Below are 22,108 nucleotides of genomic sequence, written 5' to 3' on the forward strand. Positions count from 1 at the left end.
ACACACTGAATGTACTTTCTGAGAGTCATGTAGTCAGTTATGTTTTTTCGAGCATCAGACACAGGCATGTTCTCCATGTGCTGACGTCGATTTTCTCCAGGAGCTCTGGTTTCTCCCCACCTTCTGGCTAACTGGTGATCCTTAACCGCCAGCAGGTTTCAGTGTGAGTGATGGCTGGGTGATGTGATTTGTGGCCTTGCCATAGACTTGGCAATTAGGCCACACTCACAAAAAAATCTATTATTATCATTATTTACTTAAAATATTGTGGTGATATATAATTGAGTAGATTTTAAATGATAGAACTTTGAGTAAAATCTGTTAAATAAGCCAATGCAATTTAGTCAAAAATCATGAGCCAATAAGTAAGTAGTTTTTATCATGGGGTTGTACCCCATCTTAACAAGACCAATGGATAGTGGAGGATTGATGGATGGATTCACACTATTTCCTCCCAAACAAAACCCCACTGTATTCTGTTTATTGTAGTTTCCTCTGGAAAAGTAGCCTCATGCCTTTCCACCAGGGGGTGGTATAGTCTCCTGTCCATTAAAAAAGCCATATTAGGCACATTTCTAGACATTCTTTTTAGAAGTCTACCTGAGGAATACAGGTCAACCAACTGATACCACAAGATGGTTTTATTTTTGTGGTGGACAGGGGTCAGGGGTCAAAAATGCAATGCTGAATATGGTCAATGGTCAGGGGGCAGTGCATTGACCTCTGTCCATCTCACACTTCCATCTGTACCTGAGCTTCAGTGACTGTTATTTATTCAACTGGTCTGTAAAATACCAGAAAACTGAGCTTCCCTAAAATGATCTTTTACATAATTAATACATATATTTTTTGAAGTTGCTCTGAGTTTTTTTTTTTTTTTTTTTGTGCAGTGGGATCATTATTTTTGTGAGAGAGAGAAATGACAAAACAACACAGGAGAAAAAACTATCTGGAGAAGCTGGAATGTTTCACATTTGTGGCTCAAAATTTTAATTGTACTTCATTTTGTAAGTTTCATTCCACATGACCTAGCCATGATTCAGAATAATAATATAGTAAAAAATTACTTTAGGTCACATATACATTGTATATGAAAAACTTCCTGTTGTCATTCAAATCAAAATACTGTTGTGTTCATAATTTTAAACAAAAAGTAATTAATTAAAATGAGTCAAAGTCTGTTAGATATAAATAGCAACAGCAAGAGAGCTACAAACATAAAAATTTGTTTGCTAAATTTTCGTTTTTTTATTCTTCTTGATTTAAATACTAGGGTGCATTTTATATTACGATTCTTTTAGCTCAAACAGTGTAACCTGTGCTTGATGTCAAGTGTCATGGGTAGTCTGCTTCTTGTCTCACAAGCGCCATTTGCCTGTGCTAAGCTTGAAGAGACAACCTCTCTGAGCAGATCTGCATGTTCTTCCCATGTTTGCGTGGGTTTCCTCCTCCCACAGGCCAAATACAAACAGGTCAGCAATTCTAAATTGCAGGCTAATGTCAGTGTCAGTGTGGTTGTCGGTCTTTGTTAGTTTTTTAACATAATGGAGGCTTCACTCCAGCAAGATTCTGAACAGAAATGCTGGGTGGGTCGAGAGACGGAATTCAATGGAAAATGGCAGAAAAACAGAGCCAAGTCTTGTTTAAAATGAACTTTTCCTGTTATTGGATTTAGCATAAGAATCTTAAAGTTCAAAAACCCTTTTGCATCAGTAGTTAATGTCTAAATGCAGTGGAAACATAAACAAGACTTTCAGTATGTATCAAAACTCCTTTTCCTGAGTGGTTAAATCGAACAGAAACGTTATTTGACAAAAAAACGAATCTGTTTATTTACCAGTTTGTAATATGTTTGCTATCAATGATTAAACCAAACAGTGATGTCTCAAGTCGGGTGCACCGAACAATGATAACAGCCTCAGTGAACACTGAAATAATTCACAAAGAATAGAAGTGAAAGAGTTGTTCCACTGAATCCACAAGTTAAAAAGAAAGGCTCCCTTACAAAGAAGCAGATACAAACTTAAAAATTAAACAGACTGCAGCTGGCATACACTGTCTGTAATCGAATTTATTTATGGAGCAGACATCTGCAGAGTGTAGTTTTCAAAACCTTTTTTTTTCTGGAAATGATCAAGAAACTGAAAAAAGTGCAGTGCTATACATTTATGATAGAAACAACTGCTCATCCATGTAAAGATGCTTCATAATTGTCATAACCTAAGAGCACTCTTGAGTATGCAGAGATAATGATGCAGATATACTGTTGAGCTTAACTGTGTGGAAACTGTCATGATGATGGAAAACCTTTGACGATGAGACAGTCACAGGACAGCTGATCTAGTGAAAAACAAATAGGAGTTGGGAAAGAATCCAGACAGGTAAAATCGGAAAAGGTAAAATTCTGTCTTTATTGCAAACCTCCAGGAGGCATTACGTGAGCTGGGGGATTAATGAGCTGCTGCCTAATGGTTCATGACTGGGTCTTTTGTTTCTCACAACAGTCAAAGGTAAAATAAATTATCAGTTGAAATAGTATCAGAAAGAGCAGTTTACAGATTGCAACTGGTAATATGCATTTAGGCTGGAAAGAGAAAGAGAGCTTACACTATTGTTAGTGCTATATGAATGAAAAAAAAAATGTGTATCAATAGTGCCACCACATGGAAAGGCCTGAGATTCTAATGGGTTGTTGAAACCCAACATTTTCACTCAAAACAAAGCTTTCATTGTTAGATTTTAAGTAACATTAGAAAGGAACTTGTTTAGTAAATTTTTCACATTCCTTTGTGTCTATTACTTTAATGATAAGGAATATAGACGACCAAATTAATGGTATATCATCAGCTTTATATATTAAATTCAAAGTCATAGCAGCAAGCAATATGAACATTAAAAAAGAAAGCGATTGAAAAGAAAATCACTCCACAACCACCTAATTTAGAAAACAGAGATCAAATATACAGAACACTGGCAGGACTAGCTCTTTGAAAGCCTCTCACAGTTCTTAAGTGTCTTGACTCAGCGTGGTTTCATCCATGGTCTTATACGGTGTCCACCAGGGATGACAGTTTTAACAAAATATCACCACCCACAAGTTTTTAAGTCAGCACAGTCTGCATCCATAACACTGTAGATGTCTGTTGGTCTCCAAACAGGCTGCAGTGAAGCCAAATAGGTCAGACGTGTCGCAGTCGTGCTAGTACTTTCTCTGGAGCAGCTCATCTGGTACTCCTCCTCAGGCTCTCCACAGTCTGCAGGAAGGATCGCTGAGCCTGGTCTTCCTCCAGGGTGGAGCAGTCCTCCTCCTCCTCCTCGATGATGCCACACTGCACGCAGCGGAGGCGTGGCTCACGCTGTCCAGCCCTGCAAACACAAGCTGTGGCCAGAGACTGGGGGAACTCCTCCATCACCAAAGGTAGCAGATGGGCAGGGAGCGTGTCCATACTGGTCGCCATGGTGAAGTGGCCCAAATAGGAGGATGATGAGCTGTAGACAGTAAAGCTCTAGAGTAGACGTGGCGTTGTATATATTAAAGCCTTCCGTTAAAAATTCTGGTGTATCTGATCAGCTGTCTCCACTGCTTTGGGACAGATGAAGAAATAAATAAATGAGTAAAAATAAGACGAACAATATTCAATCAGTAAAAGTGGTTTAATATTCACTCCCGAGGGTTCAGCTTGATGAGAGGATTTAAGAGATCCTGTTTTGCTTCTTTTCCAATTTGTTCTTCACTCTGAAACTCTGCTTTGAAAAGAGAGTGTCTGTGTGTTTGTGTCTGAGCGAGCTGTGGTCTCTGAGCACCACTGAGCTTTTCTTTATATACATCTCTGCAACCCACTCGTTTCTTCCTTTGGGCATCCCTCCACACACAGAGCTCCTCTGCCCTCCTACATCCTCAGTGATGACACATTTCCGCAGTTCCATACCAGTGCACCGGAATAATCTCTAAACTGTTGGCATGGGTACCGGATGGTGAGGTTTGTGAGAAAAGAGGCAGAATATGAAAAAGCAACACATTTCTTTGGACTGTCACTCATCAAATCAATTACTAAAGGAAATAATGTGAAATGTGGATGTGTAAGTCATTTGTATTACGCTAAAGTCTGTGGACTTCAGTGTATGATGGTTTGTGACATATTTGAAACAAAGCAATTTGTTTACATAGAGATTATACATTTTTCACATGTGACTTCAAGCTCATACATATCTGTTTAATTAGAAAGCTCAAAAATCTAGACCTGTTTCTGCATCAGGTCTTTTTATTTATTCACTATAAAATAGTGTAAAATAGTGTAAATTTCTAGAGAAATTTGTCTAATTTGTGTAAATTAGACCTGCTTAACAACAAAAATGACAGGATAGATAAAAGCAAGCATTCAGATTCAGAACACACAGCTAAGGTATGTGAAAAGCTTATTTATTGATGGACATGGAAACAAGACAGATTTCTACAACAGTACATAATGACATGATTCTGTCCTGTTTTCATCCCGAACATCAGACCTGATGCTGTTGCCGTTGAGAGAATCACTAATGTTAGCACTGGCATTGGTCCCTGGCTGCGGGGTGAAATGTGTGAGTACACTTTTTTTTTTTTTTTTTTTTTTTTTAAATATAGGAATAATTCAGCATAACTTCATCTGATATCTGAGCAAAGAAAAGTAAAATCTGAGACCACTACTGGCATACTGTATGAACACACAAAGTCCGAAATGTAGGGGATTTCACATTTTTTCATTGCTTTGCCTAATCTGTACATTTGGATTGATTTAACATTTTAATAAATCTACTACGCATGTGGAACTATTGAGATCATTGTAGGAGTGAGACACTCATCATACCATACAAACAAACCACCCACATATTATACCCAGATCAAATATATCTGAAGAGAATTTTCTAGAATTGCAGGATATGTAGTTTAGTTGAAAGAATTTATTCTTAAAATGTAAAAAAAAAAAAAAAAAAAAAAAAAGTAACATTCTAGAACAACTTCTCACTCTAATTATTGACAGAGAATTTTCTTAATTTATTAAAAATCAATGTAGTTTGATTAAATTATATATGCAGCTCCTGCAAATGTGTGAAATCTAATGAAAAAAAGCAAAGAACAGATGTTTTTTGATTTTGTGCTGGGATCTCAAAAACAAGGTGCAAATTTATGTGCATTAAAACTGCTGTTAAGTGGAGAAAAAAAAATCCACAATGAATTAGGGAAGCTATGAAGTTCACGATGGAAATGATTGAGAAGAAAACTCACTACTGCTTTCTAGATGTTATTCATTTGTTTGTGCGTTTTAGAAAGTGTTAGAATTATCTAAGAACTACCTCCAGTGTTCTGCTGAACAGCTTTATGCTAGTCCACATGCTCACAGGAGGTTTGATTACGCCAACAGATGGTTAGATTTGGGAATTAGTTTTAGTTTCCCTGTTAGTGCTCCATTCATTAAAGCTGAACACTCAATTAAGAGCACCAATTTGTTCAATATTTTTCACACAACTGCATGAACTGAATACATGTACCTGCAACTGTGGTCAGATGCTGCCTCACATCATCTATGACCAAGAGAATCAAAGGAAAAGAAAGTGACATGTTACCCAGAAACTCTTTTTTGATCCAGGATAACGATGGTCGCCAGATGAATCGTTAACACAGCTGGTCCCCTCTGTCTGTTGCCACTGCTTATCTAAATCTATCTAACCCTGCTTCTGCTTCTTGAGGTAACGGGCGCGCTGGGACAAACCCATCCCCATCACGTAACTGTTGAGGATCTTGGCAGGGAGCAAAGCTGTAGTCACCCAGCCCTACAGAGTGAAATTACATGGTCAGCTGGTGGCATTTACAAAAGAACAGATTAGCATTCATTATTAATTTCAAACCCACAGGAGCAACAACTGTGGCAAGCAAGTTCGTGCAAAAGAAAATCAAGCAATTGTGTTGTTTTATGTCTGTGGTCTTTCCAAAGTTACAGCCAATTTGTCTCGACAGCAGTGGCACATGATGCACACATGTACAGATCATGAAACTCACCCATGTCATCAACAGCATATATGTAACTTACACTTTAGTCTCTTGTAAGAAACATCCAACTTATTTCCACGTTTAAATTCCCCACTTTAAAACCCACCAATACCTTATCTGCTGCTTCTTCCAGAATATCAATAAGATCAGTTTTACTGAACCCAACAGCTCCCCTGACAACGGTATGGCAGCTGAACAGTTGATTTAATTCTGAAGGAACCTCCATTGGTTTTATTGCTCTTTTTAGGTAAAGGAGCAGTTTTATGAAGCATCATAAATGGACCTTGCATTATTATTACCATATACAATTCATTGCCAATAGAATCCCTCTTAATTGTATTACTATTTCACATTCAATTCACTGGCAGTTGAAAATTGTTATTTTTATAAACTGATATATTACTAAATCCAAGGCTGATATAGGGATGGAGAATTATTTTGAATTATGGATATAGTTGAGTGCTGCCAAACACTTAAAAAGGGTTAGAGATACTCTATGAACTCTACTGCCGAGAAATGCTGTTGGGTCTCATGTGTCCACTTGAAAATTATGACAAAGCTGTTCAACTTCATCAGCTCGCACAGTGATTATGCTGCTTGTTGGTCAATGACATATTGATGAAATTTCAGACTAACTCTGACATGAAATATTCATGATGATACTTCATGATGATTGAATTTGAGCTCATAGTTATATAGTGCTTCACATTCATATCTATTTAGTTTTGTTAGGTCAGGTTTTTCGCTATAACATCTTAACTGTGAAAACAAAAAATATACAGTATAAAAGGAATAAAATACAGCTATGACGACAGAACATATATAAATAGTATGAAGCCTGCAACTAAATTGTGAACTGACAAACCAGCAAAACTAATGCAGAGTTGACACATTATCAAATAATTACACACACACACACACACAAAATAGTGTGTGTGTAAGTGAAATACTGTAGCTTGTGACAAGAACAAAACTGGTGACTGCACATGATCAACAAAACCTTGTTAGTGCCGAGTATGATTTACTGACAACCTGTATGACGTAATTGATAGTTTTGTTATTTATATGTACATCAATAAACCTCGCCATTGATATTCAGGCTGTGAATCTGACAGAACACAGACAAGAGGGAGAAGATAAAAATGAGCGCCATACTCTGTGACCTCTGCTAAAGTGACAAAAGCTCCCAAGTAGTCTGAACGAGATTTGTGTTTACATCTCTTTCATGATGTTTGCGTCTCTACAGAGTAATTACTGTGTTAGGGTGCAGACAATACCGCAAGGTAGAGGAGCATCCCACTCCATTATTTCAAAGGATGTTTAACTTCTGGCAGATGCTTTGGCAACTGTTGACACAACATTAATTCAGTGAATGGTGATGAGCTGGTAGGAGGCTCTTGTGTATACACTGAAATTGCAGCCTGATGAGGTTTCTGCTCTGTTGCCATGACAGACCTCAACTAACATGGCTCTTGGTTTTCGAAATGTGTGTTACACTGCACCAGATATATTACTGCTAAGGAGAAGCCAGCTGTGTTTGACTTAACACTCCTATTTTTTAATGCCATTCATTGCCAAATACCCAAGGTACTTTGAAATTCTTCACGGTGATTATATAAAACGGACATACAATATGCAGATAAACAATTGGTGAAGTGATTTTAAAAGTCAAACTGCCTGAGGCTCTTTCAGCCCAGTCAGTCATTCGCAGTGGTACAAAAGAAGAGTGTAGGCTTTGGCTAGTTGCTGCCCACCATAAAGTAAAAATAACTAAAAAGAAAAAAAAAACAACATCTATTTACATTAAGACTCTGTGCTTTGCTCCCTGCATTAAATACCCAGACTTACCATAACTGCGTGAGGAAGGTAGCCATTGGTCTGTGTCTGTAGACCCACAGTGTTGAGCTCAGCTGCAACATAGCGCTCTGGACTAGGCTTGTCAAGCGTAGCACGTCGAATTTTACTCAGCTTGGTCGCTACAAAAAATGGCAGAACACTCTGGGAAGGGGAAAAACAACAAGAACACCAACAATCATTACATACAGTGACAATATGTCATCCTTTAAGACCAGGTCAAGATAGCAAAACATTGTGATGACATTTATTTTTCTATAACCATTGGACTTTGAGTTTGCATTTTTTAAAATAGTCATGATGCAACCACTTTAAAAAATGGGCTTGACAAAGAAAGTTGCTGTGTGGTTTACCTGGATGATGATGCATTTGCTCTTGTATTCAATTTGCAGTCCACGTGAAAAGGAGTCCACAAATGCCTATACATAAAACAAAGACTGGTCAGTCAGAACAGAACTACAATTTCACTAAAAGAAAGATGGCGCCAAAAGAGTTAATTTCACAAAAGAGCAGAAAGAGAAGAAAATATAAAAATTATAAAAGCAAAAAGTGTTCATTCATATTGTATTTTCGCAATGTTGGCAGTGGTGATGAAGATGGGCGGCTGTAGGTCCACAGACCACAGGGTCAGTGGTTCAATCCCTTCCCGGCTACATGTTAAAGTGTCCTTGGGCAAGACACTGATTCCAGGTTGCTCCCGGTGGGTCTGGTGAGCACCTTGCATGGCATCGGTGTGTGCGTGTGAATGGGAGTTAACATTGTAAAGCGCTATGTAAGTGGCCATTTACCAAGTGATATGATCAATAAAGAGACCCTTAAAATAAGCATTTACCCTAGATGGATTTTAAGATTTAAACTTAAACTGCAGAAACCAGGATTTAGTAGATAAACATGAGTCAGTGTCAAGACAGCTGAATCCATGAACAGCTGCCAATTTTTAAGCTAACAAACTCACGATATGGTTATAAGACTTTATGATGCCACATAAAAATTTTAATTGGTACACTATCTGAGGACGTGAGTTAGTCACTGACTTGCGTATTTATATTCAACAAGTAAAACCGCAAATATGAACAAAAACAATTTGTCAGTTTATCTCTGCATCTGAATGTCAAGCTGTCATCTATCACTGTCGGGAGCTTCTGAATGTTTTGCCTCAGTATATGTTGATGGGATAGACAGGACAATCCATAACATAGGAACAAAAATGGATTCCTCTGTGAGGGCCAAAGTAAACCATTTATAATGCTGGGGTGTCTTTATAAATAACACTTCTTTAGTCATATATTGAAATCACCTTGGAGGCAGAGTAGACCGTGAGTAGAGGAACAGGGTACATTCCACTGGCCGACGAGATGTTGAGGATTGCCCCCTTCTTCCTGGAAACACAGGATTATAAGAAATCTATGGTTCTTGTTAGTGTTGGTATAAGATCAAAGATACAATAACAGTAACTGCCTCTAGTCTATTTTTGCTGCAGTCTGTGATGTTCTCATAAAACTCGTGGGGTGGCTGTAGCTCGGTTGGTAAGGCAGTCATCGACTGACCAAAGGGTCAGTGGTCAGCTACATGTCGAAATGTCCCTGGGGAAGACACTGAATCTCAAGTTGCTCCCAGTGGGTCAGCTGAGCACCTTGCATGGTAGCCAATGCCATCGGTGTGTCTGTGTGTGTGTGTGTGTGTGTGTGTGTGAATGGATGAAAGTGCTATATAAGTGGCCATTTACCATTTACCATATGTAACCTAATTTCCAGGCACATCATATTGTGAGAAAAAAAGTTGTATTTAAAAGTGTATTTAGCTACAATGTAATGGCGAAAATGGAGAATTTAAGATACGGACATGTACATTCTATCATATGATTATCATGATGATGAATGACAAATGGTTTACTCAGATTATTTACTGTTGTCAGACAGACTTACCTCTCCACCATTCGGGGTAAAACCAGACGTGTCATCTGGAAACATAGAGGATGACATGAGTGAGAAATAGAGCAAAAGCATTAGACAAAAAAACTCTTTAAATGTGTGTGGGTTGTGGAGAAGAGGTGTGTTTCTAGTTTAGTAAATGTGTGTGTGGGTAGTGAGTGGAGAGGTGGTCAGTGAGGGAAGACAAAGAGAGACAAGAAATTAGAACACTAGCAGAGGGAGCAGTTCAAAGAAATATTGAATGACATAAATTAAGTGTTTAAAGAGTGGGTGGACTTTAGCTGTTGCTTTGGGAGCTGCTGAACATGGCAGAGAGAGGCGGAAGTGACTTACTATGCTTTAGGTCACTGGGTTTCGTGTGGGGGTGTCTTTTTGTGGTGTGTGGGTCTACCTGACAGTGCATCTCAAACAATCTCTGACATTTGTATCCACTTGGTAAAACTCACATACTCAAAAGCAACCATGTCAAAGTGAGACATACATAGACTAGTCCATGTAAACAGGCTGTGTTGTCCAGACTAAGATATAACCACATACAAAAGAGCAGCCCAGAAGCATGAATCTATTTATCTACACAGACACGAGGCAATAATCACTGCCAAAGGTGTCTCTGCTAAATATGAACTTAAAAGGAAAATTGTTTGCGACCAAAAGAGTTTTTTTTCTCCTTTGAAATTAAAATGATTACTAAAAAGCCTCGTTACATCAAAGTTTCACAAAACAAAACACACTTACCTGGCACACCGATGTTATGTTAATATTGACCATTGTGTCGATGAACTGAAACAAGAGCAGGACAATTATTTCTACAACTTTGGTAGTGTGTTTGTTGATATAAGATGTATCACGGTTTAGAAACTGAGCATCTTCAATTTAAGCATCTACTGCAGATATTTGAAATTTTGTTAGAGCACTACATGTAGAACATATTTACTGAAATGACAGGCAGTTTACTATGTGCAGTAACTTCTAACAGGGGGAATAGTACATACGCCGACAGATGACAAGTCTTTCTTAAAATGTACAGTCTAAGGGGTTTTGCTGTTGTGGCTAGTCTTACTTCACCTTGTGTGACCAGTAGCTTATTGCAAGTAATAGAGATGACCACCGACTGATTTAACTGACTCTATAACTATCATGTAACATGATGTTTCTCTATTAGCTGTTTTTTCGCCATTTGTGGCTACAGTTACTGACTGTCAGCAAAAGATACACTGGCTTCAAGAAAGTAAGATAAAATAATTATAATTTTACTGAGTGCAAATCTGTTTTATGATTAAATGTTCCAACATTTAATCAGGTTTCAGTCAGCTGTGCAGTTTCATTTTGAGTCAAGTTCAAACTCACATTGATGAGGCAAAAACTAATTTAAATAGGAAGCAAAAATAAAACGGATCCAGTCTGGAGAAAAAGTAAACTGATGACACTCGACCACTATAAGATTGGCAATGACAAAACGACACAATAATGTTATTATTAATAACGTATTATTAATAGTTCTCTTGAAATCTTGTAAAATATTTTCTAAACAGTTTACTCTTCATACAACTGAAATATGATCATTTATAGATTTGTGGTTCATAGAATAGAAACTTACAGTGTCCAGATTAGGGACATTGAGGAAGAATTCAGGGTACGAGTAGGATATTCCAACATTGTTCACTGTTAACAGAAAAAAACATAACAATAATGTGAAATTCACAACTCACCACAATGCTGACAAACTGACAGACAATAGGAAGATTACATTTTTATAAATGTTATATTTACAGTGTTGTTCCTCTTTCTGGTCTAAGGAGGGCAGCAAAGGGCTAAAAACTCCAGGATAAATTAACCTTCATGATTCCATAAGAAACTATTACAGTGTATTATTTAGCATTCCTAGTCTCTGTAGGCCTTGATTCAAATTGAATTTAGCATTCCATATGACCAACTTTAATACATCTTTTAAAAAGGTGTCCTCAGCACCTGGTGCCATCTTACCCAATACTCCGATCTCCAGCCCTGTAAGTCCTTCTTCAATCTTGGAGTAGATATCTACAGCACTAAAATCGGCTGCGATTGTTTTGGTCTCCACGCCACATCTGGTTGCTAAAGGTACAAATATACATAAAGATTTTAATTGTGTGCATAAATACTACACAGTATATACTTGCAATAATAAGAGATAGCAGAAACAAGTTTTCACTTGTAAAAAGCATTTCCAAGCTTGCTGACAAATAAAAAAGAAGAAAAACATTAAACCCTGAAATAATCCTTCAGCATCACTGAATACCCCCACCCCACCCCCCCACCCCCCCCCCCACACACACACCCTTAGAGAGCGCTCTCATTTAATTGGACAGATTCACTTACAAAAGGTTTCAGGATCAGGAAGTGTAAGATTACTATAGAATGCAATTCAATGCTATATCATTTAGTTATTTAGCACAATTGAATTGTCACTGAGGGTAATATATTGAAGATGTAACATCACGTTTATGATGAATGAGTCTGCGCAGCTGCATGGATCATTTAGACTAAACTGCCGTCTGGCAGCTGCCATACTTAACACATGAACTATATTAGTCTTGTTCTATTGAACCACAGGTACTGTCAATTTCCCTTGACTGTAAAATGTGGGATTAATTGTACTGATGTATTAAATAAGAATAATAGGGTTCAACGTACTATGTATCACAGTGACTTATATAAAACTTTACTGCAAAAATCTTCGCTTGCAACTAATTTTTCATGTGTTGCAACACTTTTTGGCTTTTGCATTGCATGTTTAAAATAAATAAATAATGAACATCCATACAACCAACCAATTGCCTTGGATACGTCATCCAGCTTCTCCTGAGAGCGGCTGATCAGGACAATGGCAAAGCCTCTGCGGGCAAGCTGCAAATGCACAAAATGAACATTTGCAAACAAACATTTGCACAACACATAATGCATATACACTGCAATGCAAGTCATTACCGGTAAATTCAATAAGGCAATTAAGCAGATGACTCTGTTCAGTAGTGTCACTTTGTAGCTGTGTGACATGAAAATAGATGTGAAAATCTGCCCAACTCCCTCATTTTACTTTGACCTACTGTGCACGATTAACACTCCAAAAATATTAAGATTCCAGGGAATCTTACCTCCTCTGCATAAGCTTTCCCAATCCCATCTGTCGCTCCAGTAACAACTACAAGAGAAAAAGGTGCAGACAGAGACTGAGCAGGTTAGACAATGTACAAATAAATGCTTTTTGCTACACACATCTTTACTTCTACATTCAGTCACAAATAATAATCACAACTGAATCTCAGAACAGGATGAAAAGTCATTGATTTAAATTAGATAAGAAACATCCTCATGTTAATGTTTACCAGCTACACCTCTGATTTATGACAACACAGTTACATCAACAACATTATGAACAAACATCCTTACACACTGAATTCTGTTAGTTATTGAAAACAAATCTTTTGTGGCAGGCCAAAAAGCACATGAACACCCAAACATTAAATCCATGTGAGTGCCGGACCAAATTATAGACATTAAACTGGTACTGTTTACTCTACTCCTCCAGCAAAGATTGCCACTGAAAAGCAGAACAAGCCAGCAGGATTTGCTTCCATTGTGTGTCTACATACGGGATATTTAAATAAATGGATAAAAAGGCCACATGTATAATGCAGTGCTGTATTTAGCCTCAAGCTGTGCCTGTGAGCTCAGTTTAAAAACTGTGTGTGTGTGTGTGTGTGTGTTACCTTTTGCCAACTTAGAAATGTGCTCAGTTTATTAGGCTTTCACACTGTGGACATTTGCTTCATTTATTTGGCCTTGTAGAAAAATCAAGGTGAAGACAGAACAACAAGGGAAAAAAATGTCACACTGACACAACAATAAAGACAAACTACAGTAGTGGTTCCTGCAGTAGTAGTGTTAGCCATCATAACTGATCAAAGAGTGTTATTACAGGTCTTCAGAAATCCAGTGATAGATGTCAGAGTTGATTGACGACTAAGTGATCCCTGGAAAGTGCTGTGTAAAAACACCAGTGACGGCCAAGCACAAAAAGCTTTGGCAAAATAAAATAAAGTGACTTTCAAGGGTAAAGGGCTAAATGTCACAGTAGAGAGATGTACTGCAGGGACAAGGTACATGGAGAGCAGCTGAGGCAAATAAGGAAGACTAAGAGAGAGAGGGGGTAAAGGGAAAGTGAGGTCTTTTCTGTCATCAGTGGCAGTCTAGTGAAAGGATGCCCTGGAACTGCCTGGTACAAACAGCAGCAGCAGCAACAGCGCAGCAGCAAGGGCCTATTTTTAGCAATTCCCATGTTTCAGTAGAAACTATTCATCACACCTTTGGCTAAATATAACAAAGTGGATGGGGAAGGGGGACAGGCAGTGAGAGCATGACAATATGTACCAGAGTAACATGCACAGCGCAGCTTGATAAAGAATTATCCATCATATTCTGGTACACCTTCCCCTTTTCATTTAGTTTAGACCTACTTGTGAGAGTACTGCTAGGTTGTTGGGTTCAAACCACACCTGTGGGGCTGGGTACACTAGGCACCACAGTGTTTAGGGTTTGCTAGTAGGGCTTTTAGATTCTTAGGCTCAATAAATCCCAAATACCAGACCCCTAAGAGCTTTGTTACCTGAGATCTTTCTTAGGTCAATTAAAGATCAGAAGACAATTAACATTTACTTTGCTAAATATTGCCAGCTGTCCATTGTGTGTATGCATGGATGCGTAATTGAAGAAGATAAAACACATATTTGGAGGCCACAGAAAGACTGTGAAATATGTTAGTAAAATGGAAGTGAAAACAACAAGTAAGATACAGCCAGTAACAGTGGAGGAACACTACAAATTAAGGTTTATAGGCTGTGGTTGTGCACATTCAGCATTTCAGGGTGTTTCTGTGTGTAAATGAGCCTAAATATATGCACAAGCAGATGATATAAAAGAGCTGAGATTTATTGTTGTTCACTGCATGAAGTTGTGCATGTAAAAATTTGATAAAAATATGTTTTTCATAAAGATATTCACCCACATACACATTGGCAACTTGTTGTACAGGTGCTCTGGAAGTGGAGGCCCCTGATATTTGCTGCTTTAATGAAATGAGCCTGATACAAATATCCCAGCAGAAGATATGAGGTTTGTTTGCGCTTATATTCAGTTATTTGGACAATACTAGTAATTCCATTTCTTACTCTTCTGTCTATCCGCCCTTTGCTATACCCATCTCCCCTTTGTGTGATCTTCCTGAGTAAAGATGATGCTGATGTGCCAAGCATCCTCTACAGCTGCAGCAGAGCCAAACAGAGGAGAGTGGGGGTGGAAAGAGGAGAGAAAATGACAAACATGAACATGGGGGATCCTGGGGGCAACTAAAAATAGAACAGAGAAGAGGAGGGGCAAGTGAGGGAGAGTCTGCAGGCACAGCACTGAGAGAAACATAGGCAGGGATATTTTTAGTTGTTTTAAGAATGAACGGTTTTTCAGTCAGAACAGACAAAAGCATTTACAGCTGAGTGCATGTTCCCTTCACTCAAATAAAGGGTCTATTTTAGGAACTGCTGGCTTGTGCATATGTAGGTTAGACTAAGTAGGTGTTCGGATGATAGTGCCACTATGTGATGCTATTTAGGTGTTGGATTAGGTAGACCACATCGTTTAACCTTTGAACAGGGTTGAAGCACCAGAAAGAACACATATCTGATTATAATATAATTTGCCTAATCAGTTTTGGCTTTTAATAAAGATACAGCTGAATCTCTGGACAAGCAAAACTTCAAGAATTCCTCTCGCAGAAATGTAGACAAAAAGAATGGCTTCACTTGCCTCAGGGTAAAGGATCGTCCAGATTTGCAGACATAAAAAATTTAGAATGTTTTTGAGTGGGTCTTTGTGTTTGTTAGTGTTTTGTCTCCATTTTGCTCAACCAAAAGAAAAGAAGAAACAGCTTCCAGATTCCTTCTCTAGTTCTCCAGGTCAAACACAGCTGGATATCAAACCACACCTTCTAAACAAGGCTTTAAGCCAAATCAGGGGAAGAGCAGATGAACCTTTTATAAGTCTTAGGTCAGAAACCAGTGGATTGTGGATGCTTACACCTTTACTACTTTTTCTTTAGCATTAAACTACGGGATTTAAAAAACAAGTGCAGACCTTACTTTGAACACATTTGAACATAGTCCATATTTCTATTCCCATTACTACTAGTATTATCTAGTTTATACTTTTTCTTTTAACTGCTCATATTTGGCATTCATTGTGGACAGCAAAGGAAGAAGTTCATTGTACAGGGAAACATGTTTTCCTCACTGTGCACATGACACAAAAAAAAAACATGACACATGACTGGGCGCTTTGATTTATTGATTGACAAGAATGGGACAGATGTGAGCTCACAGTAACTTTGACCTTTGACCCATAAAATATAATTATTCGTTTCTTGAGTTTAAGTGGATGTTTGTGGCAAATTTAAATAAATTCCCACAAGCCTCTCTTAAGATATCATGTTCACAAGAATAGACTGAACAGACAACCCTAAAAAAAACATTACCTCCAGCTAACGCTGGCACAGCATAAAAAAACCCTGAATTTCTTCATTGGTCAACTTGTAACTTTTCTAGTGTTTTCCTCATGTATGTCCTTCTTTACTTTACTGAGCCCTTCTTCTATTGTCACTTTGTGCCATTACTCTTTGGACTTTGGCCTCAACTTCTTTCATTAGCAGTGTCCCACTCTTCAAAAGCTGTATATTCACCAAGGAAGTTACATTAAAAAGTATAATTCCTCCATTTATAGTGTGTACTTGGCTGTTAAATATCCAGATCAGCCACTTGGTGGAGATGCATTAGTGTTGTTGCTGTAGTTATTTCGTTATAGTTTATTACAGACAAATTGATTTAGAATGGCAAACAGGTCAAAGCCGCAATTCACAGCTCCAGTTCAGTTGTGAATGGGTGCAAAATTGAAACTCCTTCCAACCAATCAGAATCCAGAAACAATTTGCAACAAGGTAACTAATTGATAGTCTCAATTTAAAACTGCTTAATAAAATGTTACCATTGACATTATTAGACATCATGTGGACACAGCATGACGTATAAGGACAAAAATGACTTCATAAATATGATAATGAAGTAGGTATATAGTGAAACTATTGTCCTAGGTCACAAGATGCAATTTGACTTGGATACCACTACAATGGTTCCCAGTCATAATCACGACTCTCTCAATCACCCACCCATTCACACAGACACAGACACACACACAGATGTGGGCACTAGTGAACATTTCAGGATATGGCATTTCATGCGAAACTCATTTGTGAATGGCTCTAGTCCTGTTATATAATCAGTCAAGTCAACTTCAGTGACACAAAACTTGTGAATGAAAGAAGCTGCCAAGGCTAACAGGCTCCTTCGCCTCATTGCATATTCTGAATCATTTTGCATGCGTAATCCAAAAATAAAACCCCATCTGATGCATTTTGTATTTTTAGCTCCGCACAAAAAGATCAAAGGCAGGTTCTGTTGGCGTCCTCGAAACGTTTAGGTTTCTCTATCAGACAAATGTAGCTATGACTACACAAAGTGAAAAAGATATTTTTCTTATAATGTAAACTTTCTTAAATGTAAACTGATGAAAGTGATAAAATAGTGAAGGGTCAAGTGTTCAAATAGAAATATAGGAATTTTGTATTACCTTTTACTTATTGTAGCTTGTAATTTCCACAGTCTAATGTAATGTAACTATCAAAAAATGATTATTCCTGACCCCTGAACACCAGACTCAATGTTAGAGCAATGAAAGCTGTCTTTCCAAACTTCAATGTTCAGTCAGCAAGCAGGCTGACCAGATGGGACACTATTCAATCTAATTTTATAATCCTCTCAGACCATAATCCAATCACAAGATTTACTACAATTTACCCCCAATGACAACGTGCTGATCATTCCATGCTCATTCTTAATTTCTCGTCAAAACACCACAGTCTAACATCAGCCAGGGTCTGCTGATGCTTTAACAAATAAGCTGTGATGCAGCAAGATGGCACAACTGGAGGCTTTACAGTCACAAGTCTGAACTATGAAACGGGCAGAGTAAACTTATTATGCAACACAGATGTGACGCAGTGCAACAGCACAGAACTGTGGACTGTATGGTGATGTGTTCAAAGAACAAAAATGACTTCATAAGTGAGAATATGCCTCATTGTAATTTATTTAAAAATAAAACATGATGAAAAGTTCTCATATTTAGCGTGTATCATATTATCAGACAATATAAACATCTTTTGTAAGAAAGATGTTTATAAGAAAGTACATTCAAGAAAGTAAAGTTCAAGAAAGTAAATTTGCTAGTATAAAATTAGATTTCACAATCCCAACAAGGATCCCAAGAGAAGAAGGAGGCCAGTAAGCTGAAAAGTATATGTATATAAGAATTAAATAATTTTCACAGTGTTTCCTAATCCAGTTTCAGGCCTTTATTGCTCAAGAACCTGCTATCTATAGCTGATAATGTGATACACTCCAATAAGACCCGTTTGCCTCTTACTTCTTTTATAGATAATGAAAGACTTAGGTCTAGTATTTAAACCTGGCTAAAGTTAAAAAGGTGATTTATAAAAAGATGAAAACTGTTCACAAACCTTTGGTACAATCAACTATAAAGTGTAACTAATTTGACTTTTAAGTTCAACATTTGTGCAATATTTTCCTGACGACATCTAAAACTTAACCAAAAGAGCAGCCTTAAATGGCTAGTTTTATCCAAACGAAGTCCAAATCACACACGCACACAAAACCTTTATATTTATTTTCATTTTTAACACAATTTGAAAATGTGTTTATTAACTTACATTTTATTCAATTGATAAATAAATAAATATTGAATTTGTTCAGATAATAGACAATGAATCTAAACAGGAATTGGAAAAATATTATTAATGCAAATTTATTTTTTTAGTATTATTGTCATTTGTTCTTAAACGTGGCAGGCTAGATACATGTTTGGACTAAAGACAGACTTTCCTTCAAGTTCATGCTTTTCTGCATTTAATCAAAATCTGCAGCGCAATTCTATATCAAAGTTTTTCTTTTTTATGGAAAATCCTCTCCCAGTATCAAACCCTCTCTGTAATTCATTAGAATGTCTCCTCCAATGGACTGTTTAATTAAAGGCCTAAAGTCTTGTACGACATCTGGATCAAAACCGTTTTACGAAAGATATATTATTATCTCTATAATATAAAGTTTAGCTGATGGCCAATGATTTGGTTGGAGGGAAATTTTTCACAACCTGACAACCCAAAAATTGTTCTGATGGTTTCTAACTACTTTAGACATTATGGTCACTACCACCACGTTATGGCTATGATTTAGCTTTAATGTTATAGAAGGGAATGATCCTGTTTTGTTTGAATAAGATTCATTGTTGAAAAAAACAATCAAACGACATCTTCATGTAACAGAGGTGAGTGATATTGCTCACATAGCTACAGTTTCTCACCTGCCCACTTCCCCAGTCTGGTGGGTGATACGAGCCGCCCGTTGCCCAGCACCCAAACTCTGATCCCGGACAGCAGTCGGTACACGGTGCACAAAGCCAGCCAGGCCGCGGTCAGTGCACCGAGCCAGAACAGTGGCGCCTCCACGGCCCGGAACAAGGCTTCTCCGCTGGACGCCATAGCTGCACCACACACGCTTGTGTCTGTATTATCTGATGATATCAACTGCTGGACGGAAAATCACTGTATGAATAGGTAACAAGTGCTCAAAATGCAAATGTACGCGTAAAACAAATTCAGGATATCCGCATCAGCGCAAGGCTGTCTGTGATTGGGCTATTTTCTTCTTCTTTTCTGCCTTTAAAAAAAGCCAAGTGCAACAAATCGGAGCTCTACCACCACCTAATGTTGTACCACAGCTGTTTCTATTATCAACTACGTATTTTGGAAGAATTCAAATGTACATAATATGGCATTTCTGAACTGTAATGGTGTCTTGTCTCTTAAAATGTGATATATTTGTTTAGTCCTGGGAAGGAATATCATGAAAAATCACCATGTTAAATATACTGTTACTGAAGTGAGGTTTAAAGATGACTATTTTGTTTTGTTTTTGAGTATTTTCTATCATTTGTTTTCTTTCTTCATTATAACTATTTTTATATATTTCATATTTGCTTCGTCATGGTCTTCTGCAGACCTATTGAATCTAAGTTTTATTTTATTTACTATATCTTATTTTATTCTTATTTTATTTCTATAGTTATTTCATAATCAATTGAAATTGAAAATTCTTTCCTCTTTTTACTTAAATTTTTAAAAGTAGAATTATTTCTACACACCACATTGTCAAGCTTATTGAGTCCTAACTATATACCTAATTTTCCTGCTTCAGTTTATAGGTAAAAATATTTGGAATGTGTATATTTTAAAATACTTTAACACACATTTTCTGCACTTTTGACAGTCCATTGTCTATCATCTCTGAGGACTAAAACTTAACACTCTTGTCTTTATTTCATCTTTATTTCTTTAAATAGACACATACCTTTTCCACAAGTGTCCAGGGGTGTTACTTTGATTTTTAAACACTTATTTTATTTGAATATTGTTTGTTAAACACGGTATTCTTTTGAAAAATTTGAAAGGTGTTTCTTTTACATTTCCACCAGTATTTCCCAGTTGTTAGTGACAGCCTGATTATTTCACTATGACTGTAACAAAACTCCTTTTTTGTATTTTCACAGTAGGTATTTCTTCCACTGTACATCCGTATAATATCTATATTTAAAGCATACTTACACGAAACCTTTGTAAAGCTTTGTAAAGCTAAAGCTTTGTTTGCAAGTTCTGGGGAAGTACTTCACTGCCTAACGTGACATGATAATATTTTAGATTGTCTTATATTTTGTAGCTGTTGTATACTGTTGTTTGTATACTTGTAGTTACAGTAGTACCACATTACATTCTAGCCATATAGAATTATTTTCACCCTGTGAATTTATGAGAATTATTTGTAATTTGTGATAATTATTTTAGCATCCCAAATTAGGATGTACATGCTAAAACAGATTTATCTAACAGTATATGTTATTGCACCTGATGTGCAAACTGTTCACTGACATCGCATTGGTGGCTATAAATTGTAAAACTATACTCTATGTAAATTCCAAACTTACATACTAAGCACAGAGAACTGAGAAGAATTCAGATACTTTACAGATCAATCAAAATCAATCTTTGAGTTCCATTACTGTATATGTTTTCTGTGTGTAGTCTGTTGTGTGTGTAAAATACACTTTATTTGTTCTAGTGAAAACTGAGCGATTAGAAAGTAACATCAGTTTATTTTAACCTACACGTTTCATCCCTTTTATGGAAATACCAACTGTGATCAGGGTTCACATTTTTTTTAAATGTAAGTTTGGTTTAGAAATCATTGCAAGTATCAATGATAAATACTTGTACTTACAGTACTCTGAGAACTCCACTACCACAATACAGTGTAGCCATATAGAATTATATTAATTCTGGGAATTTGTGAGAAGTTTCTGTAATTGGTGATAATTCATTGACAGTCCCAAATTGGGATGTAAACACTAAAACAGTCACCAGAACTTTGCATTTTGCATTTTTCTGGAATTTGAAGTTTGCTGTAAGGTATTTGATTGATTAAAGTATTCTCCAACTACACAGAAGCAATAAAAATGTTTATCCTTCAATGTATCTGTTTTAATTTTTATTCATTTGAATTCCTTTTTACAATATAAAAGTTTCAAGACACATTGAATCCAACTTCACATGCACTACATGCGGAGAACACAGTTCAGCCAAGTGGAGCAGACAGCAGTGGTCCATAATGTGAGAGTGAACATTACATAAGAGCATTGGCTCTAAAAATAGAAATGCAGCAATGGTAAACAGGAGCCTAAACTGTTGGCTCTAAGCTTTCAGACGAACCTGAATGAAATTTATATTAAAGTGACATCTCAGACATAAATGGACCAGCTGCTGTTCATGACCACGAGAGCCTGCAGTCAAACCTGGTGGCCTGGTGTCCATGTGGGAGTGAGTGCCAATTAGACAGATGCAGAGTGAGAGTTTTGACTTTGACAAAACATGTAGAACACATGTTAATGTAACTGCATTAAAAATGTCTAGATTTCTTTTTATCATACAACATGGTTCACAGGAGCCAGTAATTCATCACCACATGTCCTTGTGTCACTGTTTTAGAGCTTGTTGACAGAGATTCAGAAAGTTGTAGAGGCACAGAAGTGTCCG

General features: G+C 37.2%; 1 protein-coding gene across 1 annotated transcript; it reads right to left on the bottom strand.

Moving 5' to 3' along the window:
- Positions 1-4,404: 4,404 nt before the first annotated feature.
- On the bottom strand, positions 4,405-19,655 carry hsd17b12b (hydroxysteroid (17-beta) dehydrogenase 12b). The gene is made up of 11 exons (XM_067495639.1): positions 19,327-19,655; positions 12,942-12,988; positions 12,618-12,693; positions 11,794-11,901; positions 11,408-11,472; positions 10,546-10,590; positions 9,805-9,839; positions 9,177-9,258; positions 8,233-8,298; positions 7,874-8,023; positions 4,405-5,808 (listed from the first exon to the last, which is right to left on the bottom strand). The coding sequence occupies exons 1-11, from the start codon at positions 19,502-19,504 to the stop codon at positions 5,701-5,703; spliced, it is 960 nt and encodes a 319-aa protein (XP_067351740.1). The 5' UTR covers positions 19,505-19,655; the 3' UTR covers positions 4,405-5,700.
- Between the last annotated feature and the right edge of the window lie 2,453 nt (positions 19,656-22,108).

Source organism: Channa argus, chromosome 2 (assembly GCF_033026475.1).
Source record: "Channa argus isolate prfri chromosome 2, Channa argus male v1.0, whole genome shotgun sequence".
In the NCBI taxonomy this organism is placed as follows: Eukaryota; Metazoa; Chordata; class Actinopteri; order Anabantiformes; family Channidae; genus Channa; species Channa argus.

Excerpts from the sequence above, each read along its gene's own strand:
- hsd17b12b (XM_067495639.1), bottom strand. The coding sequence starts at position 19,504 with ATGGCGTCCAGCGGAGAAGCCTTGTTCCGGGCCGTGGAGGCGCCACTG. Across the intron at positions 11,902-12,617 it reads TGACGTATCCAAGGCAATTG|CAACCAGATGTGGCGTGGAG; the intron begins GTTGGTTGTATG and ends TTGTACCTTTAG. Across the intron at positions 11,473-11,793 it reads GCTGGAGATCGGAGTATTGG|TGAACAATGTTGGAATATCC; the intron begins GTAAGATGGCAC and ends TTCTGTTAACAG.